We start from the raw sequence: 22,723 nt of genomic DNA on the forward strand, positions 1-22,723 counted from the left end.
CTGGACAAACTTTTATTTTGGATACCGATGCGAGTAATGTTGGAATTGGGGCCGTTCTATCACAAAAATATGAAGATGGCGAGCAAGTGATAGCTTATTTCAGTAAAACGTTATCAAAACCAGAAAGAAACTATTGTGTCACTAGACGAGAGCTATTGTCAGCAGTAAAAGCTATTGAACATTTCCATAAATATTTGTATGGTCAACGATTTATCCTTAGAACCGACCATGCTTCGTTGAAATGGCTGTTTCAGTTTAAAAACCCCGAAGGACAAATAGCAAGGTGGCTTCAACGATTACAAGAGTATGACTTTACAATAGAACATAGGAAAGGCGCATATCACCAAAATGCCGATGCTTTATCGAGAAGACCCTGTATTGAAACATGTCAACATTGTTTTAAAAAGGAATCAAAACAGCATCCAGAGATATTTACTTGTAATCGTATTGGCCTTCACAGTTCTAAAGAGTGGGATGTAGCTAGTTTAATCCAAGATCAGTGTGATGACCCAGTATTTGGTCTTATTTACGAACTGAAATCTCGAGAAATTTCAAAACCAGAATGGAAAGACATTTCTGACAAATCTCCAGAACTTAAAGCTTATTGGTCTCAATGGAATTCATTGGTTATAAAAGATGGATTATTAAAAAGAGTCTGGGAGAGCGTAGATGGAAAAGAAAAGACATATCTGACAGTCCTTCCTCGAAAACGTATTCCGGAAGTCCTTGAAGCTGTTCATGGCGGTGTCGGCGGAGGACATTTTGGAGTTAGTAAGACCTTGGCAAAAGTGAGAGAACGGTTTTACTGGCTGAACAGTCATCAGGATGTTGAACGCTGGTGCCGACAGTGTGAGCAGTGTTCGTCAAGCAAGGGCCCAAAAACCCGGACAAGAGGAAAGATGATGCAGTATCTTGTTGGTGCACCTTTTGAACGAATTGCCATAGACGTAGCAGGACCCTTTCCTACTAGTAGCTCCGGAAACCGATATGCTCTTGTTGCTATGGATTACTTTAGTAAGTGGCCCGAGGTTTATCCGATTCCAAACCAAGAAGCAACGACAGTAGCTGAAGTGCTGTTCCAGAACTGGATTTGTCGATTTGGTGTACCCAGAGAGATACATTCAGACCAAGGAAGGAACTTTGAGTCACAAATATTCCAACAAGTATGCCAGTTGCTGGGAATCAAAAAGACCCGTACAACCCCACTACACCCTCAGTCTGATGGAATGGTTGAAAGATTTAACCGCACATTTGAAACCTATTTAAGGATGGTAGTAAACTCTAAGCAAACCGACTGGGATACCTGTATACAACCATTCCTATTGGCATATCGTTCCTCTATCCACAAGTCAACTGGAAAAAGCCCGGCAAAAGTTGTCTACGGTGATGAACTTCGTTTACCTTTGGACATTACTACTGGAAGACCCCATAAGTCTGAAACCCTGGAGGAGTACGTCGACCATTTACAAGAGCGTTTACAAATTATTCACGAACAAGCACGGGATAAACTTCATCTAGAAAGTAACAGAATGAAATCACGTTATGACATAAAGGCAAATTCTACCGGTTTTAATCCTGGGGATAAAGTCTGGTTATACAATCCACGGAGGACGAAGGGCAAGTCACCAAAGCTCCAGAAGGATTGGGAAGGTCCATTCAATGTGGTCACCAGAATCAACGACGTGGTGTACCGTATCCAGCGACATCCGACAGCGAAGATGAAAATTGTAAACATCGTCCGGCTAGCGCCCTATCATGACTCAGGTGGTCCCATGTTTGATCGGGACGATCAAACTTAAGAGGGGAGCAGTATTATGAAAATGTAAATACGTTAATTATTCTGCTAGTTTTTGTACAATTTTATTAGTATTCTGTAGTTAAAGTTGATTCGTAGGGTTTCTTTAGGGTTCTACTTACGTTTGGTTTATTATTTTCATCTATAGTGTTTAGTTTTTAGGTAGTTCATCTTGTGTGAGAGCCCCATTTTGGCCCCAATTTAGGTTATTTAGGTTATATTATTGTAAATCCCTGTAGTTCTAATTTTCTAGAATTTGTATACTTGCTTGCTTTGACTGTCAGTATTCTCGTAAAATTATTGGTCTCTTTGGGCAAAAACAATGAAGATAATTCTAAATATTTCGAAACTGTTCCATCGGGTTTTAAAAAGGACGCGCTTCGTGACAAATCATTCAGTTTTAATTGTTTAGTCAGTTTTTACCTTGGAAACAATTAAACGACAGTCAAAGCGAGTTAGGTTAGTGTTTTTGACGTTGACAATAAAAGTGTGTTCCCGAATTTCGTTACAATAACAAAACCTTAGTTTGTAGAGATTTAAGACCATCATAATTCGATTTAGGTATTCATTGTTGATATCTTGACAAAAAATTATTCAAATCCCTTGGGAATTTCAGGAGATATGGGCAGCTGATTGATCGGTACCTTAAGAAAAGCATCCTGGTCAAAAAACCACTGCATGTGCATCAATACGCCTATCAGGCGGGCAAATCCACGGACCTGGCCCTACACCACCTCGTTAGGAAGGTGGAGGGTGCTCTGGGTAGTAGCAAGGCCTGTCTGGGTGCGTTTCTAGACATTGAAGGGGCGTTCGACAACACCCCTTTCGCATTAATCTGCCAAGCACTCGATATATATATATATATATCTCTAGGTGACGTGCAGCTGCATTACTCCAGGATAGTTCGATTTCTGGGAATCAAGTTAGATCCCAAACTCTCCTGGTACGATCATGCAGACACCAGAATGAAGAAGGCCACCTGCACGCTATGGGCCTGCAGGCGGGCTTTCGGCAATACCTGGGGTCTGTCTCCTAAGATCCTCCACTGGATCTACTTGCGCATTGTGAGACCTCTTCTCACATACGGGGCTATCGTTTGGTGGTCAAGGACGGAGAAAGCGAAAATTCGTGCTCAACTGGACAGAGTCCAACGTCTTGCATGTCTCAGCATAACGGGTTCCATGCGGACGGCGGCAACTAGAGCGCTCGAAACTCTGCTGAGCCTTCCGCCTCTGGACTTCGTTGTGCAATTCGAGGCAATGAGGACTGCGTACAGGCTATACGTCCTCGGCGAACTACGTGCTGGCGAGACCGATCACGCAAAAATTTGGTCACGGGCCATACAGGAATGTCCTCTCCTTCTGATGGGCAGTGACTGCATGGCTCCAGTGATTGTCGACTGCGAGGGATTCGTGATGCACATTGCAGGTAGAGAGGAGTGGCAGCATTCCAACAAACCTGCATTGCTAAATAGGGGGACCATCTGGTACACAGATGGCTCCAGAATGAATAACAGAGCTGGATCAGGGCTTTGTGGTGGGATCCCACATACCAGTACGGCATACTCGCTGAGGGAGCACGCCACTGTCTTCCAGGCCAAAGTATTCGCTGTATTAAAATGCGGACAGAAAATCCTAAGCTGCGAACACCGCAATACAGTCGTATCAATAGGCTCGGACAGCAGAGCTGCTAGCACGGCCGCAAAGGTAAGCTCCAAGCTTGTACTAGAGTGCATAAAAGTCCTGAAAAAACTGGTGCAGGTTGGCTGCAGGGTCCAGTCTTGCCAGACTGGTATCCGCGAATGTGCCGATGGGACCGGAACCCATAGTTGGTATCGCCAAATACGTTGCGGTCGCGTCAATGAGGGTCTGCTGGACAAGTGGACCCACCGAAGATGGACTGAGTCCCCTGGTATGAGACAGGCCAAAGCGCACATAGGTGGGCCCTCTGCCTGTCTCACCAAAAATCTACTACGCCTAAAAAGACGCGAAATTCGGCTAGTGACAGGTCTTTTAACCGGTCACTGGCACTTAAGAAGCCATCTCCATACTATCGGTATTGCGGACAACCCGGAATGCCGATGGTGCTGTGAGGAGGATGAAACCGTTGACCATGTAGTCGGGGAGTGCCCAGCACTCACGCGCCCCAGGTTCAAATACTTGGATAACACTTTCACGTCTACCGAGTGACTTTAAGTCCTTCAGACCAGAGAGCCTTATCGGTTTCTCTAAGGCCGTTGGGCTCTGGTAACCCCCGGTGGGGCATGACGGGTCCATTAGGAAACCTATATGCACAACTGCCTTGGCAGCCCACTGTTTCGACAATTCATGGGCATTATATTGATTAAATAACAGCGAGCACGGACTATAAAAAGGTCGCTGGCAACCGACATATGCTGCGTTCTCGAATTGGTTGCTGGATATCGATCGGACACTAGCAGTCTCACACACATAATGCTATGTACACAGGTAGATATTAAAATGTCAACATTTGTATCTAGATCAGTCTACAACATATTCACATGAGTATTAAAATAATTTTCTTTAGAGCAATATCTAGAGCACTCAGTAGACTGGATACACTTTTAATGTCTAGATTTCTCTATTGAGTGTTTACATAAACATTCAAATTTTAATCATGTTGCGAAAAAGACGTGTGGCCGCTTCTGTGATTATAGCTGTGATAAAAAGAGGTTTGCAAGGAACATATTCGAAGTTATTAGTGGAGCTCAGATGTAAAGATTCACAATACTTTAAAAATTTTCTGCGAATGTCTGGTTCCGACTTTCAATTCCTTGTCCAAAAAGTCCGACCTAAAATAGAAAAACAGGACACAGTGATGCGTTGCGCCATTTCGGTGGAGGAAAGGCTGGCTGTAACTTTAAAATTTTTAGCTGGGGGTAAATAAAATTAGTTTACAAATTTTAATCAAAAATAAACAATTCATTTTTAAGGTGAAAGCTACCATTCTCAAATGTATTTGTTCAAAATTCCTGTTTCAACGATTTCTTTTGGTGTAATTGAAGACTCGCAATTTATTAAATTTAATAGTTTTATTTCATATTTTAACAAAACAGGCTCTAATTTACATGGTATTGTCAAATGCAAATTGCGAATCACAGTTTTCATAATAAGATGCCGCTAAAGTGCTTCTTGAAATATCTAATAAAGATGGAGTACTGCTTGAACATGCAGAATAACTTCCTTGTACTCGTACTGATTGAATGTTCGGAAATTTTTCCCTTGGCACCAAATTTTCATCCTCCTCCTGACAATCTAAAACGCATTGCTGTATTCTTCTTTTTAATTTGTCTTTTACTAACTTCCTGCTGTAAGTTACATAGTGACGATGCCACAAAATCTCCGAATATCTGCTCGTCATCATTTACCTTGGTCATTTCCATTATAGCCTTATTAAGTATTTTTTTATTTTTTTTTGTCGGACCACCTTTGTAACAGAACGAGAAGTACTTGGGATATTAATATGGGCATCACTGATTGTCACCTCTCGAGATACAGATTTTGTGTGTCTGCATGGATGTCTCTTGTTTCAACTGTTAATTCCTAAAAATACAATAATATTTAATTAATAGTTAAAATTATGTAATTATATTATGATATAAAGTATATAGGAGAGCCTTTAAAGCACGCGCTATATATTTCAAAGCAGGATGCGCAGTGGAGTGTTTTGTAAGGTGCAAGGGTTTTAAAGGCTTCTATACACGCATATCATATGTTATTTTTTTTATTACGAATGCACCATAATTTTAAAAATGTTAAACGTTGTATTAAACGTACAAATATTTCTATAGCAGTCTATGAAAAAGTAGGCGCATCATATTATGAATGCTACAGCATACCATAATTGTTGATTATGATGCATGCATAATAAAAAAACATTTTTTGTAATCTTCAATTCAAACTAGTTTCAAGACTAATGGAATTTTCCGAATTGCATAGGGGCTCTAGACGGAAAACATATTGTTCCACAGGCACCTAAAAATAGTGGTATTCACTATTTTAACTCTAAAGAATGTCACAGTATTGTCTTAATGGCTTTAGTAGATACCAACTATAAATTTCTTTATATTGATGTCGGTTGCAATGGGCGTGTGTCCGAAAGGGGAGTATTTAGTAACTGTTCACTCTTAAGAGCATTAGAGGAAAATATTTTGCATATTCCCCATGTAAGAGCCCTTCCAGGAAGAAATAAACCTATATCTTTTGTAGTAGTAACTGATAATGCGTTTGCCCTTAAGCCATACATTATGAAACCCTATTCATTTCGAAATCAACCAGGGCCGAATCGTGTTTTTAACTATAGGTTATCTAAGGCCCGAAGAGTAGTTGAAAACGCCTTTGGTCATATTGCAAACATATTTGAAATACTAAGGAGACCTATTGAATTATGCCCCGAAAAAGCTATAAAAGTTGTTTTGGCAATATGTGCTCTTCACAATTTTCTTCTGATACGCGACTCTGAGTTAAATTACGTTTGAAGATAATTTTATTACCGAAGCAAATAAAAAAATGAAGATCCGTCATCTGGAAGCTTTATTCCCCTTCAACCTTTACAGTCCCAAAACTATAGTCAATATTGCAAAGAAATATGATCACAATTTACAGAATATTTCTGTTTGCCTATAGGAGAAGTACCGTGGCAATATAAATTTATATAGATGGTGTTATGCTAATGTTTAGGAATTACTGTATGTAAACGTAACAATATGTCTACTTACCAGACTTGTTTGGCTTTTATTACAAATAACTCTTTTAAAAATTCCCAATTACTTGTAAAAAACCACATCGCTTACTCCATCTCCAAATTTCTTCGTTTTAATTTTTCTTATTTCATTATTCATTCGGGTTCTTAAATTGTGCAGTTTTCTTGTAATTTCTGCAGTAGTAACTCCGAAATGTCCTGCCAGTGGCTGTAGTAGAATTTTTTTTTACTCTGTCTTTGTAAAATGTTGATGTTGTATCCCATAATTCAGGGCTTGCTTGAAGCATTTCAATCAGTTCTTTAGTTTCTTCCTTTGACCAGTAGCTTAATTGGGCAAATTTGCAAATACTAAATGCCTATAAATTTATTAGTTTTATATTTTTAAAATATATTTACCCTAAAAAACTCGTAATATTTTTAAACAGCGCATAGCTCGTCTCTCACTAATCTAGCAATAGATATCCAACCTACCGGTATACTTGAGCGCAAGTCTCGACACGTTTAAAAATGCGTTCAAACGAAAGATCTACGAATTAGCGAGAGCGTCGCCCGGACACTGAAGTGTCTGATCTAGCGACATTTCTCAATACGCTATTAATATGAAGACATTTCCATAGAGCATATCTAGACCTTAAAGTGTTTACTTGTGTACATAGCATCATTATATTTATTTATTTATTTATTTATAATACACAGGATCAACCCCATTACAAAAAATATATATATTTCTGAAAAAGAAATAAAAGCTATACCACCTAACCACTAATTACTAATTAACAATAATTATCAGACTTAATCTTAATACCAAGGATAATTAAACCGTTTTACAAGTAGTAACAATATTCTCTCAAAAATCAGAACAATTAACAATGCAAAATTAGCTAACAAAAAACAAAATCCTACAAACTCTTAATAAGACTCCTAAAATGCAATAATAATTCCCAAAACTTCAATTCCAGTAGAGTTTACCAGCCTCAAGGTCCTTTCGACAGGCGGGTGCATAGCATAGTTGGTACGATGATAAGGCAAAGAAAACAATCGATTTGCCCTCAGATTACGGTGTGGAATATTAAATGAAATCCTATTAAGTAGTTCGGGACAAATCACAAGGCCATTCAAAAGTTTATAAATATACACCAAATCATTCTCAGTGCGTCTCTTAAGTAAACTCTGCATATTCAGCAAGTTCATTACTTCATCATAACAATGATCATTAGGAACTGGAATGCGAAGTTTATAAAGGCAGTATCGTAGAAATTTATTTTGAACCCTCTCCAGTGCCATACAATTATTCATGTACAGAGGAGACCAAATTATTGATCCATACTCCAACAAAGAGACAACAAGTGATATGTACAACCTTTTGCAAGTTTCAACCGACAGATCCTTACAATTGCGCAGGACAAAACCAAGGACCTTAGATGCTTTAGTTATAATAGTATTTACATGGGTATTAAAATTCAATTGTTCATCAAAAAAGATACCAAGGTCCTTTACTACTTAAGTGTACCCAAGATTAACATTATCAATAGTATAGGAGGAAGTTACCCGTTTGTTTCTTTTGTAGAAACTAATGTAACTGCATTTACCCACATTCAGAGCCAAACTATTACCAACACACCATTCACACAATCTATTCAGATCATGTTGCAAGAGAACCATGTCTTGTTCTGAACTGATCACCCTATAAAACTTTAAATCATCGGCAAATAACAAAAAATTACTATTTTAAAGCAAACCAAAATATCATTAATGAAAATATTGAAGAACAGGGGAGAACAATGACCACCCTGTGGAACCCCAGAGGTCACACTGTATATAGTATATAGTCAAATCCTTAGCCTGAATCCACATTGATACGTAATTACGGATCCGTTGGTACCACGTGATTGCTATTAGACCCAAAATCGGGTCGTACACATTGATACGTAATCCGTAATTACGTATCAATGTGGATTCAGCCTTAGACTTAGAGAAGGAACGATCTTCCTTGTCTAAGTCAGAAAGATATTTGGCAATCACACATGCAGCGGTTGCCGGTTATTCTGACAAATTCTTGAAGTTCATAATTCTAACCTAAATCTAAATCTGAATACAGCAAAATCAAAACAAACTGCGGGTAGAAGTAGACTATAGACGTTTTCTCTTCTACTGTTATCTTTTTTTAGAAAAACAATGTCAAGGATTTTATCAAATATAATAAAAACCCTAAATAGTGGTGTAAAAACTGTTCAACATTCACATTTCCCTGTAAGTTTTACCACAGGATTCATTAATCAAATTTAAAAACCAACCTTCAAATTAATAGGTATTGGCACCAAAAAGGAGTCCTAGACAGGATGTCTTTATAGTGAACAAGCGACAGTATTGCGATAAAGTGCCAAAAAAGCCAAGGTATATACCAAGTGGGGGGCCAGTTTCATGGAAAAATCTTATAATCACTTCTGCCCTTGGCGGAGCCCTCATAGGATTTATGTGGTATGTCAAAGCAGAGAAGGAAGCAGGTAAAAATTCTGCTTAATAAATTTTGAAAGAAATGTTATAAATAAAAGTAAAGCTTGTTTAATTTATTGATTTTTTATGCTTCTGTTGTGCTTTAGAAAACCACAAGGCATCTTTTAAATTAAGATATTTGCTTGTATCAAAGCCAGTATAGAACAAATGTAAAGGCTTCAGAACATTTAAAAATATGCTTTCTTAACCCAACTACATGGAATTTAAAGGCAAAGCCTGTTGGAGGGCAGTGATTTTGTCCTCTAGTTGTTTTTTTTCTATGGCATTTTCTGACACATTCTTCATTTTGGCTTCTAGAGACCTAATATTTGTCAAGTATTTGCCACAGATACTGCATGTATGTGACCTTGGGTAACCAAATGATATGTTGAAGTCTTGTGAGAAGATGGTTCTATATTATGTTTCATATGACAGACAATGTTTTTGATCTCTAACGTTATTTTTGTACATACTATAAATTTTTCTGATTTTCAAATCTTCAAGCAGGTAGGTTTTTCAAGAATACTTTAGGCTGTAATGGCTTTGTCGTCCTTTGAAAAAACTAATATGATTAACTACTAGATCTTTAGATTCCTGTTTCAGCTTTAGAGGCCTATTTAAGTGTTTTCCTCATTTATCAATTGTGGTGCTGCCAGTCGTTTTTAAAAATTTCTCGAGAATTTCAATTTTTTTTAGGTTATACCATGTAAGGAAAGAAAAGCCTTAAAACAAACAGGTACTTCTGTTGTCTCACTATCTAAAGAGATTCTGACACGATAAGCAAACAAACTGTCTTGTAATCTTGCGACCTCTTCTACATTACGTGGATGGTACAGGACAGACACTATGAAATATAATATTTATTTATATTTATTAAATAATTAATATTTTTTTAAATATACAGTCTCTAAGAAATAAAATGGACGAGCTTCATGTTTTACTTGATTCATGTGATTTTCTTGATATTGTATTACTAACTGAGCACTGGTTAAAGCCTAACGAATGTTTCTTAATATCTGATTATATTCCTATATCAATTTTTTGTCGGCAACACTCCATACATGGAGGAACAGCTATTTTAGTTAAACAAACAATTGAAGCTTTTTTCTGTAAAATTAATAAGTATGATAGCTTTCTGTTGGAGAAGGTTTTTGAATTCTCCCTTTGTTTTTGTAAGTGATTTAATTTATATGTTCTTTGTGTTTATAGACCACCCACAGGAGATATTGGTATGTTCCTGAACAAACGATTCTCTATTATCCCAATTATCTCTACACTCCATAGTTATATTAGCTGGTGACTTTAATATTAACTTCACTGATGTAAGCTTGCTATCATATCATACATCCCTTTTAAGTATATTGGAATCTTATGACTTAAAGATGCATGTTCTTTCACCCACACATATAACATCCTCATCTGCAACTACTATTGATTATTTGTGTACAAATTTAAATGATGTGTCATGTAGAGTACTCTCATTTGGTATTTCTGACCATGAAGCCATTCTCTCTAGGATTCCATGCAACACTGTATTTCCTTCATCTCATTATATAGGAAGAATTTTCAGCAGAGCAAATTTCAATGCTTTTTCTTCTGCTACAGCTTTGGTTAATTGGAATGCAGTTGAAATGGCTCCTGACCCGTTTACTTTGTTATTTTATGTGCTATGTGACAAGATCAATCAGTGTTTTCCTAAAAAGAGGCTTAAAATGAAAAATAGAAAACCATGGGTCACAGCAGGCCTCAGAACTTCAGCTAAAAACCTCAGTTTTTTGGCTAAGCTGTGCTTTTTTTTAAGCTGTGCAAGTTTACAACTAATGCAAACATTATTCTTTATCATCAGAAATATCATAGTCTATACAGAAAGGCGATAAAAGCAGCAAAGGTTAAATATTATAGTGACCTCTTGAATATGTCCTCAAATAGGCAGAGAGAATGTTGGTCAATTATAAATGACTTCAGACATTCTCACAAGAAAGTTTCAGAACCAGAAGTAAGACCAAATAGTTTAAATGATTATTACTGTAATATTCCTCATTTATTGCTCAAGGGAATACTAATATTGATCCTTTGCATTATATTCAACAAGTGTCAGTTCAAAATTCTTTTTTCTTTTATCCTGTTAGCCTTACTGACGTTAGAGATATAATTAAAAGCTTAAAAAACCATAAATCAGCTGGAGCTGATGGAATATCATCAAAATTACTACTCCTTTTGCCTGACTCAGAATTGAATGCCTTTGCTTCTGCCATAAACAATTCCTTTTATAATGGCATCTTTCCAGCAGGTTTGAAGGAGGCAGTGGTTATCCCTCTTTATAAGGGTGGAGATTTGAGTGAGCCTTGTAATTTCCGTCCAATTTCTATATTATCTACCCTTTCCAAGATAGTTGAAATCAGAATTTCATATTTTTTGCAACACAATTGCATTTTATCTGCAAATAAGTTTGGATTTGAAACGGGAAAAGGGACTCATGACGCTGTTTTCGGCTTTTTGGAGAGTGTCTATGTGTCCTTAAATTCTGGAGAGTCCGCGGCGGCAGTGTTTTGCGATTTATCCAAGGCATTTGATTGTGTAGATCATGGAATACTGCTGTCTAAGCTCAATAATTATGGCTTTAGAGGTGTGGCATTGCAATGGCTGGAATCCTATCTGTCTAATCATACCCAAAGAGTTACAGTATCTGGATGTTTATCCGATTCCAGATCCCTTAAAACTGGAGTACCTCAGGGTTCAGTGTTAGGACCACTATTATTTTTGCTCTATGTAAATGATTTGGGTTCATTAAAACTGCAGGGCAAAGTGGTTCAGTTTGCTGATGATACCACCATTTTATGGAATCATAGAGATTCTGATAATGTTAGAGCCCAGGTTTTTAAGGATCTTAAGATTTTATCGGAGTGGTGTGCTGCAAACAGGCAGTGTATTTAATGTGGGCAAAACCTTTATTATAGGATTTAAGTGTGACGTTCAGGGCCTTATGTTTAGTGAAAACTCCCCCTTGCAAAACAAAGAAAGCTGTAAGTTCCTTGGTATTACCATTGATGGTCGCCTTCGCTTCGAAGATCATATCCTAAATCTTGCATCAAAATTATCCTCTGGATGCTTTGCAGTAAGAATGGCGGGGCATGAGCTGGGAGGGGTAGTTGCACGTTCAGTGTACTTTTCTCTTATTGAGTCCCACCTTCGTTATGGCTTGCCTTTTTGGGGTTTAAGCAACAAGGGATTATTAAACATAATTTTTGTGATTCAAAAAAAGGCAGTTAGATACCTATGTTGCGCTGGGTTAAGAGATTCTTGTAAACCTCTCTTTATATCTCAAAAAATCCTAACTCTTTTTTCTCTTTTTATCCTAGAAACAGCTACTCTTATTCATAAATGTCCTAAACCTCCCTCTAACACTGGTCATATGACTCGCCAGATTAACGATTTTCCCTTACCAATCCCTACATCCTCCCTCAACAAGAACTCACTTATATACCTTAGCAAAAAATTTACAACCATGTTCCTCTATGTATCAGACAAATTTTAAGAGTTAAGAGATTCAAAAAGGAATTAAAATCACTTTTATTATCCAGGGCATATTATAGCCTTGACGATTTTTTTAATGATACTTTTTAACCTGTGCTCTGACATCATTTTAGTGTTTTAGTTTTGTTTCCTGTTAAAAAATTTAATTTACTTCCTCTAAATTCTGTTTTATTGACAGCTTTACTTATTTTTTAATGAAATTTATCAAAAAGATGCTTTTTTTTTTTCTCAATCTGTTTTGTTATGATTAATTTTGGTAATGTGTGTAAATTTTATGGTAAAGTGTTTTAGATGTTATGTTTGTTTGAAATTTGAAATTTAAAGTGAATTTGGAATTTTTTAGTTTTTAGGATGCTTGTACACAAGATTTTGTTGTCTTACGTAATATAGCACATTTTCTTTCTTTCTTTCTTTCTTTCTTTCTTTCTTTCTTTCTTTCTTTCTTTATTTATTTATTTATTTAGCAGTTTATTTCCAACAGGCAAAGCCCAGTTACAGGAAAATCTACAATTAATGTTTTGAAAGTGTAAACAAGTATTAAATTACTATAAATTAAATAACAAAAAGAAAGAAAAATAAAGAAAATTAAGAAAAACTTAAATTACTATAGTAACATCATGTATATATCAAAATTTGTTGTTCTTACCATCTTTTTGTTCTTACTATTTTTATTAGCAGTATGTACTGTGTAGATGTTATCAAAATTTAATTTTGTTTGTTTTGTGACGTTGCTATTGTCTATTTTAATTAGATCTTGAAAGCAATAAAGAAAATTATTATTATTATTATTATTAAAATTAAAGGAGATGTAAATTAACATTAGAATGAACAAAGAAAGGGATTCATGGGACAAGGGAAACAAGGAAGAGAAAAGGAATTATGGTAACTGTTGGTTTGTCAGAGACAAAACTAGATCCTTTATGGAGCATACAAATATGTCACAGGTTGATGATACTGAATTAAAAATTCTGCACATTTGATATACGGGATCCTGAAACCTAAGGATCCTGAGGTGCGATCTAAAGCAAAACTGATATTTTCTCTAGAAGCAAATCATGGTACATGAAATAGAATATCATTCAAGAGAGGAGGAGAATTTATTTGATTTATTGACCAACTTCCATAGGAAGGTTACAAAATGAATTGTTCTCCTCATGGCCAAGGAACCGTATTCCAGTCTTGATCTAACAAAGGAAAAGTACAATAGTTTTATTGAGTTTGAGTTGTTAAAGAGTCGGCTATTTCGAATAACAAAACCCAGAAGTTTCAACGAGGAGGTCACTGTCTGTTCAATATGTGGCACAAATGTGAGCCTATTGTCGAATACAACCCCTAGATCTTTAATAGAAGTACTTCTACAGAGGTTTTGATTGTCTATATTGTAATTAAACAAAACAGGATCCTTGGTTCGGTGAAAGGAGATCACACAGCATTTCGAGATATTAAGACATAACTGATTTCGACTGCACCACCCCCCAATTCGGTCCAAGTTACTCTGTAAGAACAAGCAGTCCAAGATACTATTTATACACCAGAATATTTTCAGATCATCAGCATAAGCTAGTCTAAGGCAGAAAATCAATTCTATAAGATCATTAATATAAAAGATAAAAAAAAGTGGGCCGAGATTGGATCCCTGTGGGACTCCAGAAGTTGAAACAAACATAGATCTGCAACCTTCCATCTCAACAAACTGTAGACGGTCAATAAGGTATGACGAAAGCAACGAAATTAGCCTTTCTGAGAAGTTGAATTGCTTGTTCAATTTTTCCAGCAGAATGCTATGATTTATCTGATCGAAAGCCTTACTGAAATCAGTATACACCACATCAACCTGACTTTTTCTATCGAGGGCTGAAGAAATAAAATTAGTCACATTACGGAGGTTAGTGATGCACGACCTTTTAGGAATAAAACCGTGCTGATCTATAGAGAGTAGTAATTGAACTTGGGGAAGAATTCTGTTATAAACAATAGTTTCAAAAGTTTTGGAAAAATTGCAAAGTATGGAGATAGGTTGGTAGTTGTCGATTCTGTTTATATCATCTTTTTTGTGAATTGGTATTACTTTAGCACATTTCCAGACGCCTGGAAATTTGCCAGTTTTCAAAATAAGGTTAAAAATATGACATAAAGGCTGACAAAGGACAAACATGCTGTCTTTAGCCACAAAACTTGGAACACCATCTGGACCGGCTGTCAACTTGTTTTTTAGCCTCCAACTAGCAGCAATAATTTCCTCAGTGGTAATTAATGGAAGAATGTCAATGAGGTCTGAGGAATTAGAAGAAGGATAGGTTTCTGCGAGGTTGATTGGATCTTTATATGCATTCTGAAAAAGTTTGGCAAAAGCTGGCACAATATTTTCTGTTCCTTGAAAAGAATTACCATTGGCATCGCACATGATAGACGGAAGTGAAGAGTGACCTTTCTTAGCTCTAACAAAAGACCAAAACGATGAGGGATCAGTGACAATGTTCTCCTCGGCTTGGGTCACAAATGAATTATAGGCCTCATGGGCTTGAGATTTCACTGTCTGACGAAGCCTGTTGTATCTGGAAAAATTAAATTCAGTTGGAGAGGATCTATAATCACGATATGCTTTTTCCTTCTTAAAGATATTAGAAATAATTTGTTTTGAAAACCATACTGGAAATCGCCGTCGTCTTCGTTGTTTTAAAGGTGCTGAAGCAGCAAAAGCTGAATCAAGTCTTTTGTAAAGTTCCTTGCAAGCGCTGTCAACGTCAGAAGACTGCAAGACGGACAACCAGTCTGCATCAAGCAACAAATTATACATGAGCGGAAAGTCTGCTTTTCTGAAGTTAAACTGCTGTAGATTATTTGAACTTATAGAAGGATTATATTTATGACGGGAAGCCGATTTAAAAGAAATTGTCGAAGCAGGATGATGCAAATCTTCGTCAATAAGCGGTGATATACTTTTGATGACACTGACGTCGAAATTTGAAAAAACCAAGTCAAGAAGCCTATTATTAACATTTGGAATATTGTTAAACTGCTTAAGACCAAGGATCTCGCATAGGTTGGTCAAAAGCTTGCACTTGACACTGCTAGCTTCGGTTGTCTGATAAGATGGAACATTAAAATCTCCAACAATCATAACGCGTTTTGTGTGGACCAGATCCAGTGACATAATTGTTTCACACAAGGTCTCAAAGGTCAAGGTCTCAACTCTCTCGGTTGTGCAAGGAGGGACATAGATTATAAATAAATAAAATACAAAATAACCATAAGTGAGCTTACAACCTAAAATATCTATAAGAGGATGGAGTTAAGGATGTCTTCCAAGTTAACCCTCTCTAGGTGGATGTTGTGAGAAGGTGCGACCAAGCAGCCACCACCACGAGTAGCGGCCCCTCTATCCAGCTGTCTGTCAGATCTGAGCACTCTAAATGTTTCTGGACACAATTCAGAGTCGAGAATATCTGGTTGAAGCCACGTTTCGGTGAAGGCAATGATGTCAAAGTCACACACGGAGATCCCTGTATAAAGCTTATCAGTCTTGGTGCGGAGGCCACGTACATTTTGATAACAAAGACGTAGGATAGATAGACGTATATATTATATTTCAGATATATATTTTCAGATTATATGAAATATAAGTCCACACAAATAGATGTTTCGCTCATCCACAGATTTTAATAAATTAAACTCACTTATTATCTTTTGTCTTGCATTAGGTGGAAGTTTATTAAAATACTTGAGACGTTTACATTGGCAGTCGCTTCCTGGTATAGCTTTGTAGGTTAAGTTTTTTAGAAATATCAGTTAGTCTTTATAACTTTTTCCTTGAACTTGCATAACAATAAAATTTTCAGTGTCACTGACACTTGGGTTCATTTTATACTGTTTATTAGCACTACAGTATTAAAACACAACTTTTCAATTATATATCTACAAGTTTGACAAACAATAATTAAACACCAGAACCGGTAAACACAATCAGAAAATAAAAGCAACTGCAGCTATGAGAGCGTTCTGACAGTTCCAGAATATAGTCTCCTCCTTTTTAGCCAGTACAGCTTAATTTAAATTGTCGATATCTGACGACTCTTTCCTTTTTTCGCCTGTATAATGTGACTATGTGATACTTCTAACTGTTAAAAGTTGAATGGACTGATCAGCTGAAAATGAGCAAAAATTGACATTCCCTCTTGTTAGCCTGTACCCTTCAAATAGTAATTCAATGACAAAGCAATAATCCTGGGAGCTCCCCATATTATTTCCACAATAATGAAGTTTGAAAAACTGATTACTGTCCTAAGGCATTTCATGATTGGACATTATTATAAAGTTATTAAAGTTAGACAGATATTGTCATTGGCATAGTTTAGATTTTTTGAAAAAATTTAGTCAGAATCTTCAAAAAATTCTAAAATTCGCTTATAACTCGAAAACCGTAAACATTTCACCGAGGTCATATTGACATATTTCAATAGCCCATAGGAAGACCTAAAGTTAAAACATTTTACAACTTCAACAGGACACTCTGTATAATGCTTTGTTAACAACATATTCTGCTATTAGTAATAATGTTATTTTTGACTTGACTTATATTACGCACTAGAATGGGCAATAGCCAATAGATACATACACATACTGAAATATTTTACATGAGAGATGGAAAAATGATTGGGGATAGATTTGGACAGTTATATTGCACACCCAATATTATCAATTTCATAGAAATATACCGGCAAAACACTGGTATAAAAATGATAATATAAATAGAGCAAATATATGATATATATAATATAAAAATAATGTTTATATATATATAATATTATATAATAATATATAATAATATATAAATATACAGGGTGTCCCATTAGTGCGATAACGGACGATAGCTCCTTATACAGTGATACAAAAAAAAAAATTTTTATACAAAGTTACTTTACTGTCTAAGGTGCACAACATAAAAATATTTTTTGGATATACAGGGTGATTCATAAATGTGATATGATACACAACTTTTTTCATTTAAATGGAACACCCTATATTTTATTGCATTTTTGGATTGCTTTAAAAATTCTACATACCTTTTATCAAGCATCGTCTATACCAAAATTTATCCGTTTGTGAGATATTTAATATTTTATCAAAAAATCGACGTTTGCACGTCTCCACAAAAACAAAAATAATTTACTCATTTGGGATCCTACAAGCCAAATCTTTTGTAGGTTGTTAGTGCATACTTACACTTACTTTATGGTTCATGAGAATTTGATAATATTCTACAGGGTGTTAATACTCCGATCTACTATACTCTATACTCTATCGCAATACTCTATCCGAAACCAAAAAATGTAAACAACCATATCTTATTTTTTTCAAATGGAATGACCCATATTTTTTTATCTTAAAATGTTCACATAATATATCAATGTATAATATATCAATGCTTGTGGGTACTATAACTGAACATCTAGACAAAAATAGTAAGTGCCTTGTGGCATTCCTGGACTTATCAAAGGCTTTTGATACAGTTTGCCATTCAATCTTATTGGAAGTTCTGGAAAAATATGGTATACGAGGAAACGTTTTGTTACTCTTAAAGAACTACCTATCAAATAGGGTACAATACATCAAAATTCAGGATACTATTAGCGAGCCAGGGATTGTAAGGACTGGGGTGCCACAGGGCACTGTGCTGGGACGCATACTATTTAATATCTACATGAATGGTATAAATGAGATAGATTTATGTGGGAAGATACTTTCCTACGCAGATGATACTTCTGTGGTTTTTTATGGGGACACATGGGAAAATGTTAAATCAAAATGTCAACATGGTCTGGCCTTAATAAAAAATTTTTTAGACACCTTTAAATTCACTCTAAATAGCAAAAAATCAAAGTTCATTACATTTTCTATACAGGACACCGGTTGACCAGATTTCCAAAATATTAAAGTCAACAATATAGAAAATTCTATTGAAAAAAAAATTGGAGCATTAATCCATAATAAAATTTTTATATTCTTAGAGAAATTCTTTCAAGAAAAATACTGATTTTGATATATAAGGCTTTAATTGAACCATTACTAAGATATGGAATATTGCTCTGGGGCGCAGCTTACGAAAACAGTATTGATGCACTTAAAATTGTACAGAATTCTCATAAAAATAATGTTTAAAATACCCGGATTGTTTTCAACTAATGAATTGTATAAAGGTGATATTAAGACAATCTTTATTTATTTAGCAGTTTATTTCCAACAGGCAAAGCCCATTTACAGGAAAATCTACAATTAATGTTTTGAAAGTGTAAACAAGTATTAAATTACTATAAATTAAATAACAAAAAGAAAGAAAAATAAGGAAAACTTAAATTACTATAGTAACATCATGTATATATCAAAATTAAAGGAGATGTAAATTAACATTAGAATGAACAAAGAAAGGGATTCATGGGACAAAGGAAAAAAGGAAGAGAAAAGGAATTATGGTAACTGTTGGTTTGTCAGAGACAAAACTAGATCCTTTATGGAGCATACAAATATGTCACAGGTTGATGATACTCAATTAAAAATTCTGCACATTTGATATACAGGATCCTGAAACATAATGTTAGTTCTGGCGCGATCTAAAGCAAAACTGATATTTGCTCTAGAAGCAAATCGTGGTATATGAAATAGAATATCGTTCAAGAGAGGAGGAGAATTTATTTGATTATTGACCAACTTCCATAAGAATGTTACAAAATGAATTGTTCTTCTCATGGCCAGAGATTGCAGATTAAATCTACCTAACATCAGATCATGATCATGTCCCCTAACAGGATATATTCCATCCTCACGAAGCATAAGAAACTTTAAAACCCTTCTCTGAACACTCACTCTCGATGTAGCCAACATGGCATTCATAGAAAGGACACCACACCAAGGAACTGTATTCCAGTCTTGATCTAACAAAGGAAAAGTACAATAGTTTTATTGAGTTTGAGTTGTTAAAGAGTCGGCTATGTCGAATGACAAAACCCAGAAGTTTCAACGAGGAGGTTTGTTCAATATGTGGCACAAATGTGAGCCTATCGTCGAATACAACCCCTAGATCTTTAATAGAAGTACTTCTACAGAGGATTTGATTGTCTATATTGTAATTAAACAAAACAGGATTCTTGGTTCGGTGAAAGGAGATCACACAGCATTTCGAGATGTTAAGACATAACTGATTTCGACTGCACCACCCCCTAATTAGGTCCAAGTTACTCTGTAAGAACAAGCAGTCCAAGATACTATTGATACACCAGAATATTTTCAGATCATCAGCATAAGCTAGTCTAAGGCAGGAAATCAATTCTATAAGATCATTAATATAAAAGATAAAAAGAAGTGGGCCGAGATTGGATCCCTGTGGGACTCCAGAAGTTGAAACAAAGGTATTAGATCTCCACCTCAACAAACTGTATACGGTCAATAAGGTATGACGAAAGCAACGAAATTAGCCTTTCTGAGAAGTTGAATTGCTTGTTTAATTTTTCTAGCAGAATGCTATGATTTATCTGATCGAAAGCCTTACTGAAATCAGTATACACCACATCAACCTGACTTTTTCTATCGAAGGCTGAAGAAATAAAATGAGTCACATTACAGAGGTTAGTGATGCACGACCTTTTAGGAATAAAACCGTGCTGATCTATAGAGAGTAGTGATTGAACTTGGGGAAGAATTCTGTTATAAACAATAGTTTCAAAAGTTTTAGAAAAATTGCAAAGTATGGAGATAGGTCGGTAGTTGTCGATTCTGTTTATATCGTCTTTTTTGTGAATTGTTATTACTTTAGCACATTTCAAAATAAGGTTAAAAATATGACATAAAGGCTGACAAAGGACAAACATGCTGTCTTTAGCCACAAAACTTGGAACACCATCTGGACCGGCTGTCAACTTGTTTTTTAGCCTCCGACTAGCAGCAATAATTTCCTCAGTGGTAATTGATGGAAGAATGTCAATGAGGTCTGAGGAATTAGAAGAAGGATAGGTTTCTGCGAGGTTGATTGGATCTTTATAGGCATTCTGAAAAAGTTTGGCAAAAGCTGGCACAATATTTTCTGTTCCTTGAAAAGAATTACCATTGGCATCGCACATGATAGACGGAAGTGAAGAGTGACCTTTCTTAGCTCTAACAAAAGACCAAAACGATGAGGGATCAGTGACAATGTTCTCCTCGGCTTGGGTCACAAATGAGTTATAGGCCTCACGGACTTGAGATTTTACTGTGTGACGAAGCCTGTTGTATCTGGAAAGATTAAATTCAGTTGGAGAGGATCTATAATCACGATATGCTTTTTCTTCTTTTCTCTTTTATTGCAACATGTTGTTCCTATATACATAAACATCATTCTAAACAAACAATTACCAATCATCATCATCAAACCAGGTGCAATTTAAATAAAAATAAACTCCTACCTAAAGTAAACCGAACATTAAGTCAGCAAACAATATTTTTCTTGGGCCCCAAATTTTATATTATTGCCAAATGAAATTAAGCAAGTAAAATTTTTAAAAAAGTTTAATGTCTTAGTTACTAATTATATTAAAATAAATAAAACAAAATTTTTGAGCTAACATATACTTTATTTAATATAGAGTTTTTCCAGTTAATTTCTTGGTTCGTGTAGGATAGATATAATGATCTACATATAACAAATATTATCTAAAATGTGACCAAGGGCCAATCTCTAGAGCTCATTACATTATATATGCATTATATGTAAAGTCCAGTGCAACGATATATTAGAATGGTCACCCGTCAAAACACCAGCATTTCACCTGCCAAACAATGTCATCCACCTTCTATTTACATTGTTTGAGAAGTAAAATGCTGGTGTTTTGACGGGTGACCATTCTAATATATCGTTGCATTGGACTTTATATTATTAACTTAGTTCTGTGTGATATACCTATACATTATAAATTCAGTATTATAATATGTAATTATTAGATACCTATCCTAACTAATCCAGCTTTGGTAGAATCAATTTTTATTGTACTTCTCTGTAGAAAGAATATTTTATGTATCTTTAAGTTGAAGTATTGTTTTGAATCATGTGGCACACACAGATACCTCTGTATCTAGGTGTCATTTATGTCTATTGTATTTATATACTGTGCATTATTACCTAATAAATTGAATTGAATTGAATTGAATATCACTGGTTAATAGATTGAAATTTAATTATGGCAGGTTCTTGGCCCATTTGCATAAAATCAAATAAGTGGATAATGGTGGCAAAACAGGGTCTTTTTAATATTTTGCACACAAACTATATTGATTCCTTTGTAGCAGAAATATTCTTCTTTTGGCACTCGATAATAGATAAAAATTTAGTAAAATTTACAAATTTTTTAAAGATGCAAAAATATCAATCTAAAAACCCATAAATGATAAAGTAATATGTGTTTTTCCTGCTCCTTGGTTTGCAATACTGTTTTTTTTCCTTTGACCTGGAGCCCCCTGTGGTGTCAATATTTATATCAATACCTTGATAGCCCCCTTGGCGAGAAGCCAATGACCCTGTGTTATTCCTACATCTCTGTAAAAATATAATCCTTTAGTTTCCTATATTTATGCAAATAATTTGTGACTAAAACGCAATGTTTAAGGCTAATGATACTTAGGAGAAAAAAACATTTTAATAAAAGAATCGTTCAAACTTTTTAAACTGATTTTGTAATTTTTAAAATTGTTTTTCCGTAAAAAAATAAAAAACAAATAATTCACATTATTTTTTGTTTTATAATAGTGATATTAGCGAAGCACTTAAACTAAATAAATATTAGAGTAAAATATAGAAACACTAACATTTACAGCCCTAGAAAAGGAAAGGAAAAGAATGCTCGGAAAAGCAGCAATTGGAGGTCAATTTGAACTAGTCGATTCAAAAGGAAAATTAAGAAAAAGTGAAGAATTTAAAGGCCAATGGGTTCTTCTTTATTTTGGATTTACACATTGTCCGGATATATGTCCTGACGAATTAGAAAAAATGGCTGCAGTAGTTGATAAATTAGGTGAGTGTATTTATATAATATTGATGCATGTATTTTGAATTTGTTACTATTTGTTTTTATCTTGCTTTACAGTTTTTTATCATGGTTTGTAATTACAAACTCTTTTAACTTCAAATATAAAAATATAAAAAAGCCTAATAGAATA

At 35.3% G+C, this 22,723-nt stretch overlaps 2 protein-coding genes across 3 annotated transcripts in view; both read left to right on the forward strand.

Annotated features, from left to right (window-relative positions):
* The first annotated feature begins 1,694 nt into the window (after positions 1 to 1,694).
* LOC126737392 (uncharacterized) lies at positions 1,695 to 8,389 on the forward strand. Of its 2 annotated transcripts, XM_050442282.1 has the most exons (5): positions 1,695 to 1,822; positions 2,412 to 2,578; positions 2,669 to 3,223; positions 3,290 to 3,501; positions 3,556 to 8,389. In XM_050442282.1, the coding sequence occupies exons 1-5, from the start codon at positions 1,815 to 1,817 to the stop codon at positions 3,982 to 3,984; spliced, it is 1,371 nt and encodes a 456-aa protein (XP_050298239.1). In that variant the 5' UTR covers positions 1,695 to 1,814; the 3' UTR covers positions 3,985 to 8,389. The 2 variants fall into 2 exon arrangements, with proteins under 2 accessions (XP_050298239.1, XP_050298238.1); XM_050442281.1 differs by having other exon boundaries at positions 2,669 to 3,501.
* Positions 8,390 to 8,542: 153 nt separating this feature from the next.
* The window catches only part of LOC126737398 (protein SCO1 homolog, mitochondrial), a 38,714-nt gene continuing 24,533 nt past the window's right edge, over positions 8,543 to 22,723 (forward strand). The window contains exons 1-3 of the mRNA XM_050442289.1: positions 8,543 to 8,767; positions 8,826 to 9,021; positions 22,381 to 22,578. Coding sequence (XP_050298246.1) covers positions 8,693 to 8,767; positions 8,826 to 9,021; positions 22,381 to 22,578 — 469 coding nt within the window. The 5' untranslated portion in view covers positions 8,543 to 8,692. The remainder of the gene's footprint in view (positions 8,768 to 8,825; positions 9,022 to 22,380; positions 22,579 to 22,723) is intronic.

Source organism: Anthonomus grandis, chromosome 6 (assembly GCF_022605725.1).
Source record: "Anthonomus grandis grandis chromosome 6, icAntGran1.3, whole genome shotgun sequence".
Lineage (NCBI taxonomy): Eukaryota > Metazoa > Arthropoda > Insecta > Coleoptera > Curculionidae > Anthonomus > Anthonomus grandis.

What these genes read in the sequence shown, in the direction of transcription:
- LOC126737392 (XM_050442281.1), top strand. An exon ending in TAGTAGCAAGGCCTGTCTGG is followed by an intron (nt 2,579 to 2,668) that starts GTGCGTTTCTAG and finishes ATATATCTCTAG; the next exon opens with GTGACGTGCAGCTGCATTAC. An exon ending in CTGCTAGCACGGCCGCAAAG is followed by an intron (nt 3,502 to 3,555) that starts GTAAGCTCCAAG and finishes AAACTGGTGCAG; the next exon opens with GTTGGCTGCAGGGTCCAGTC.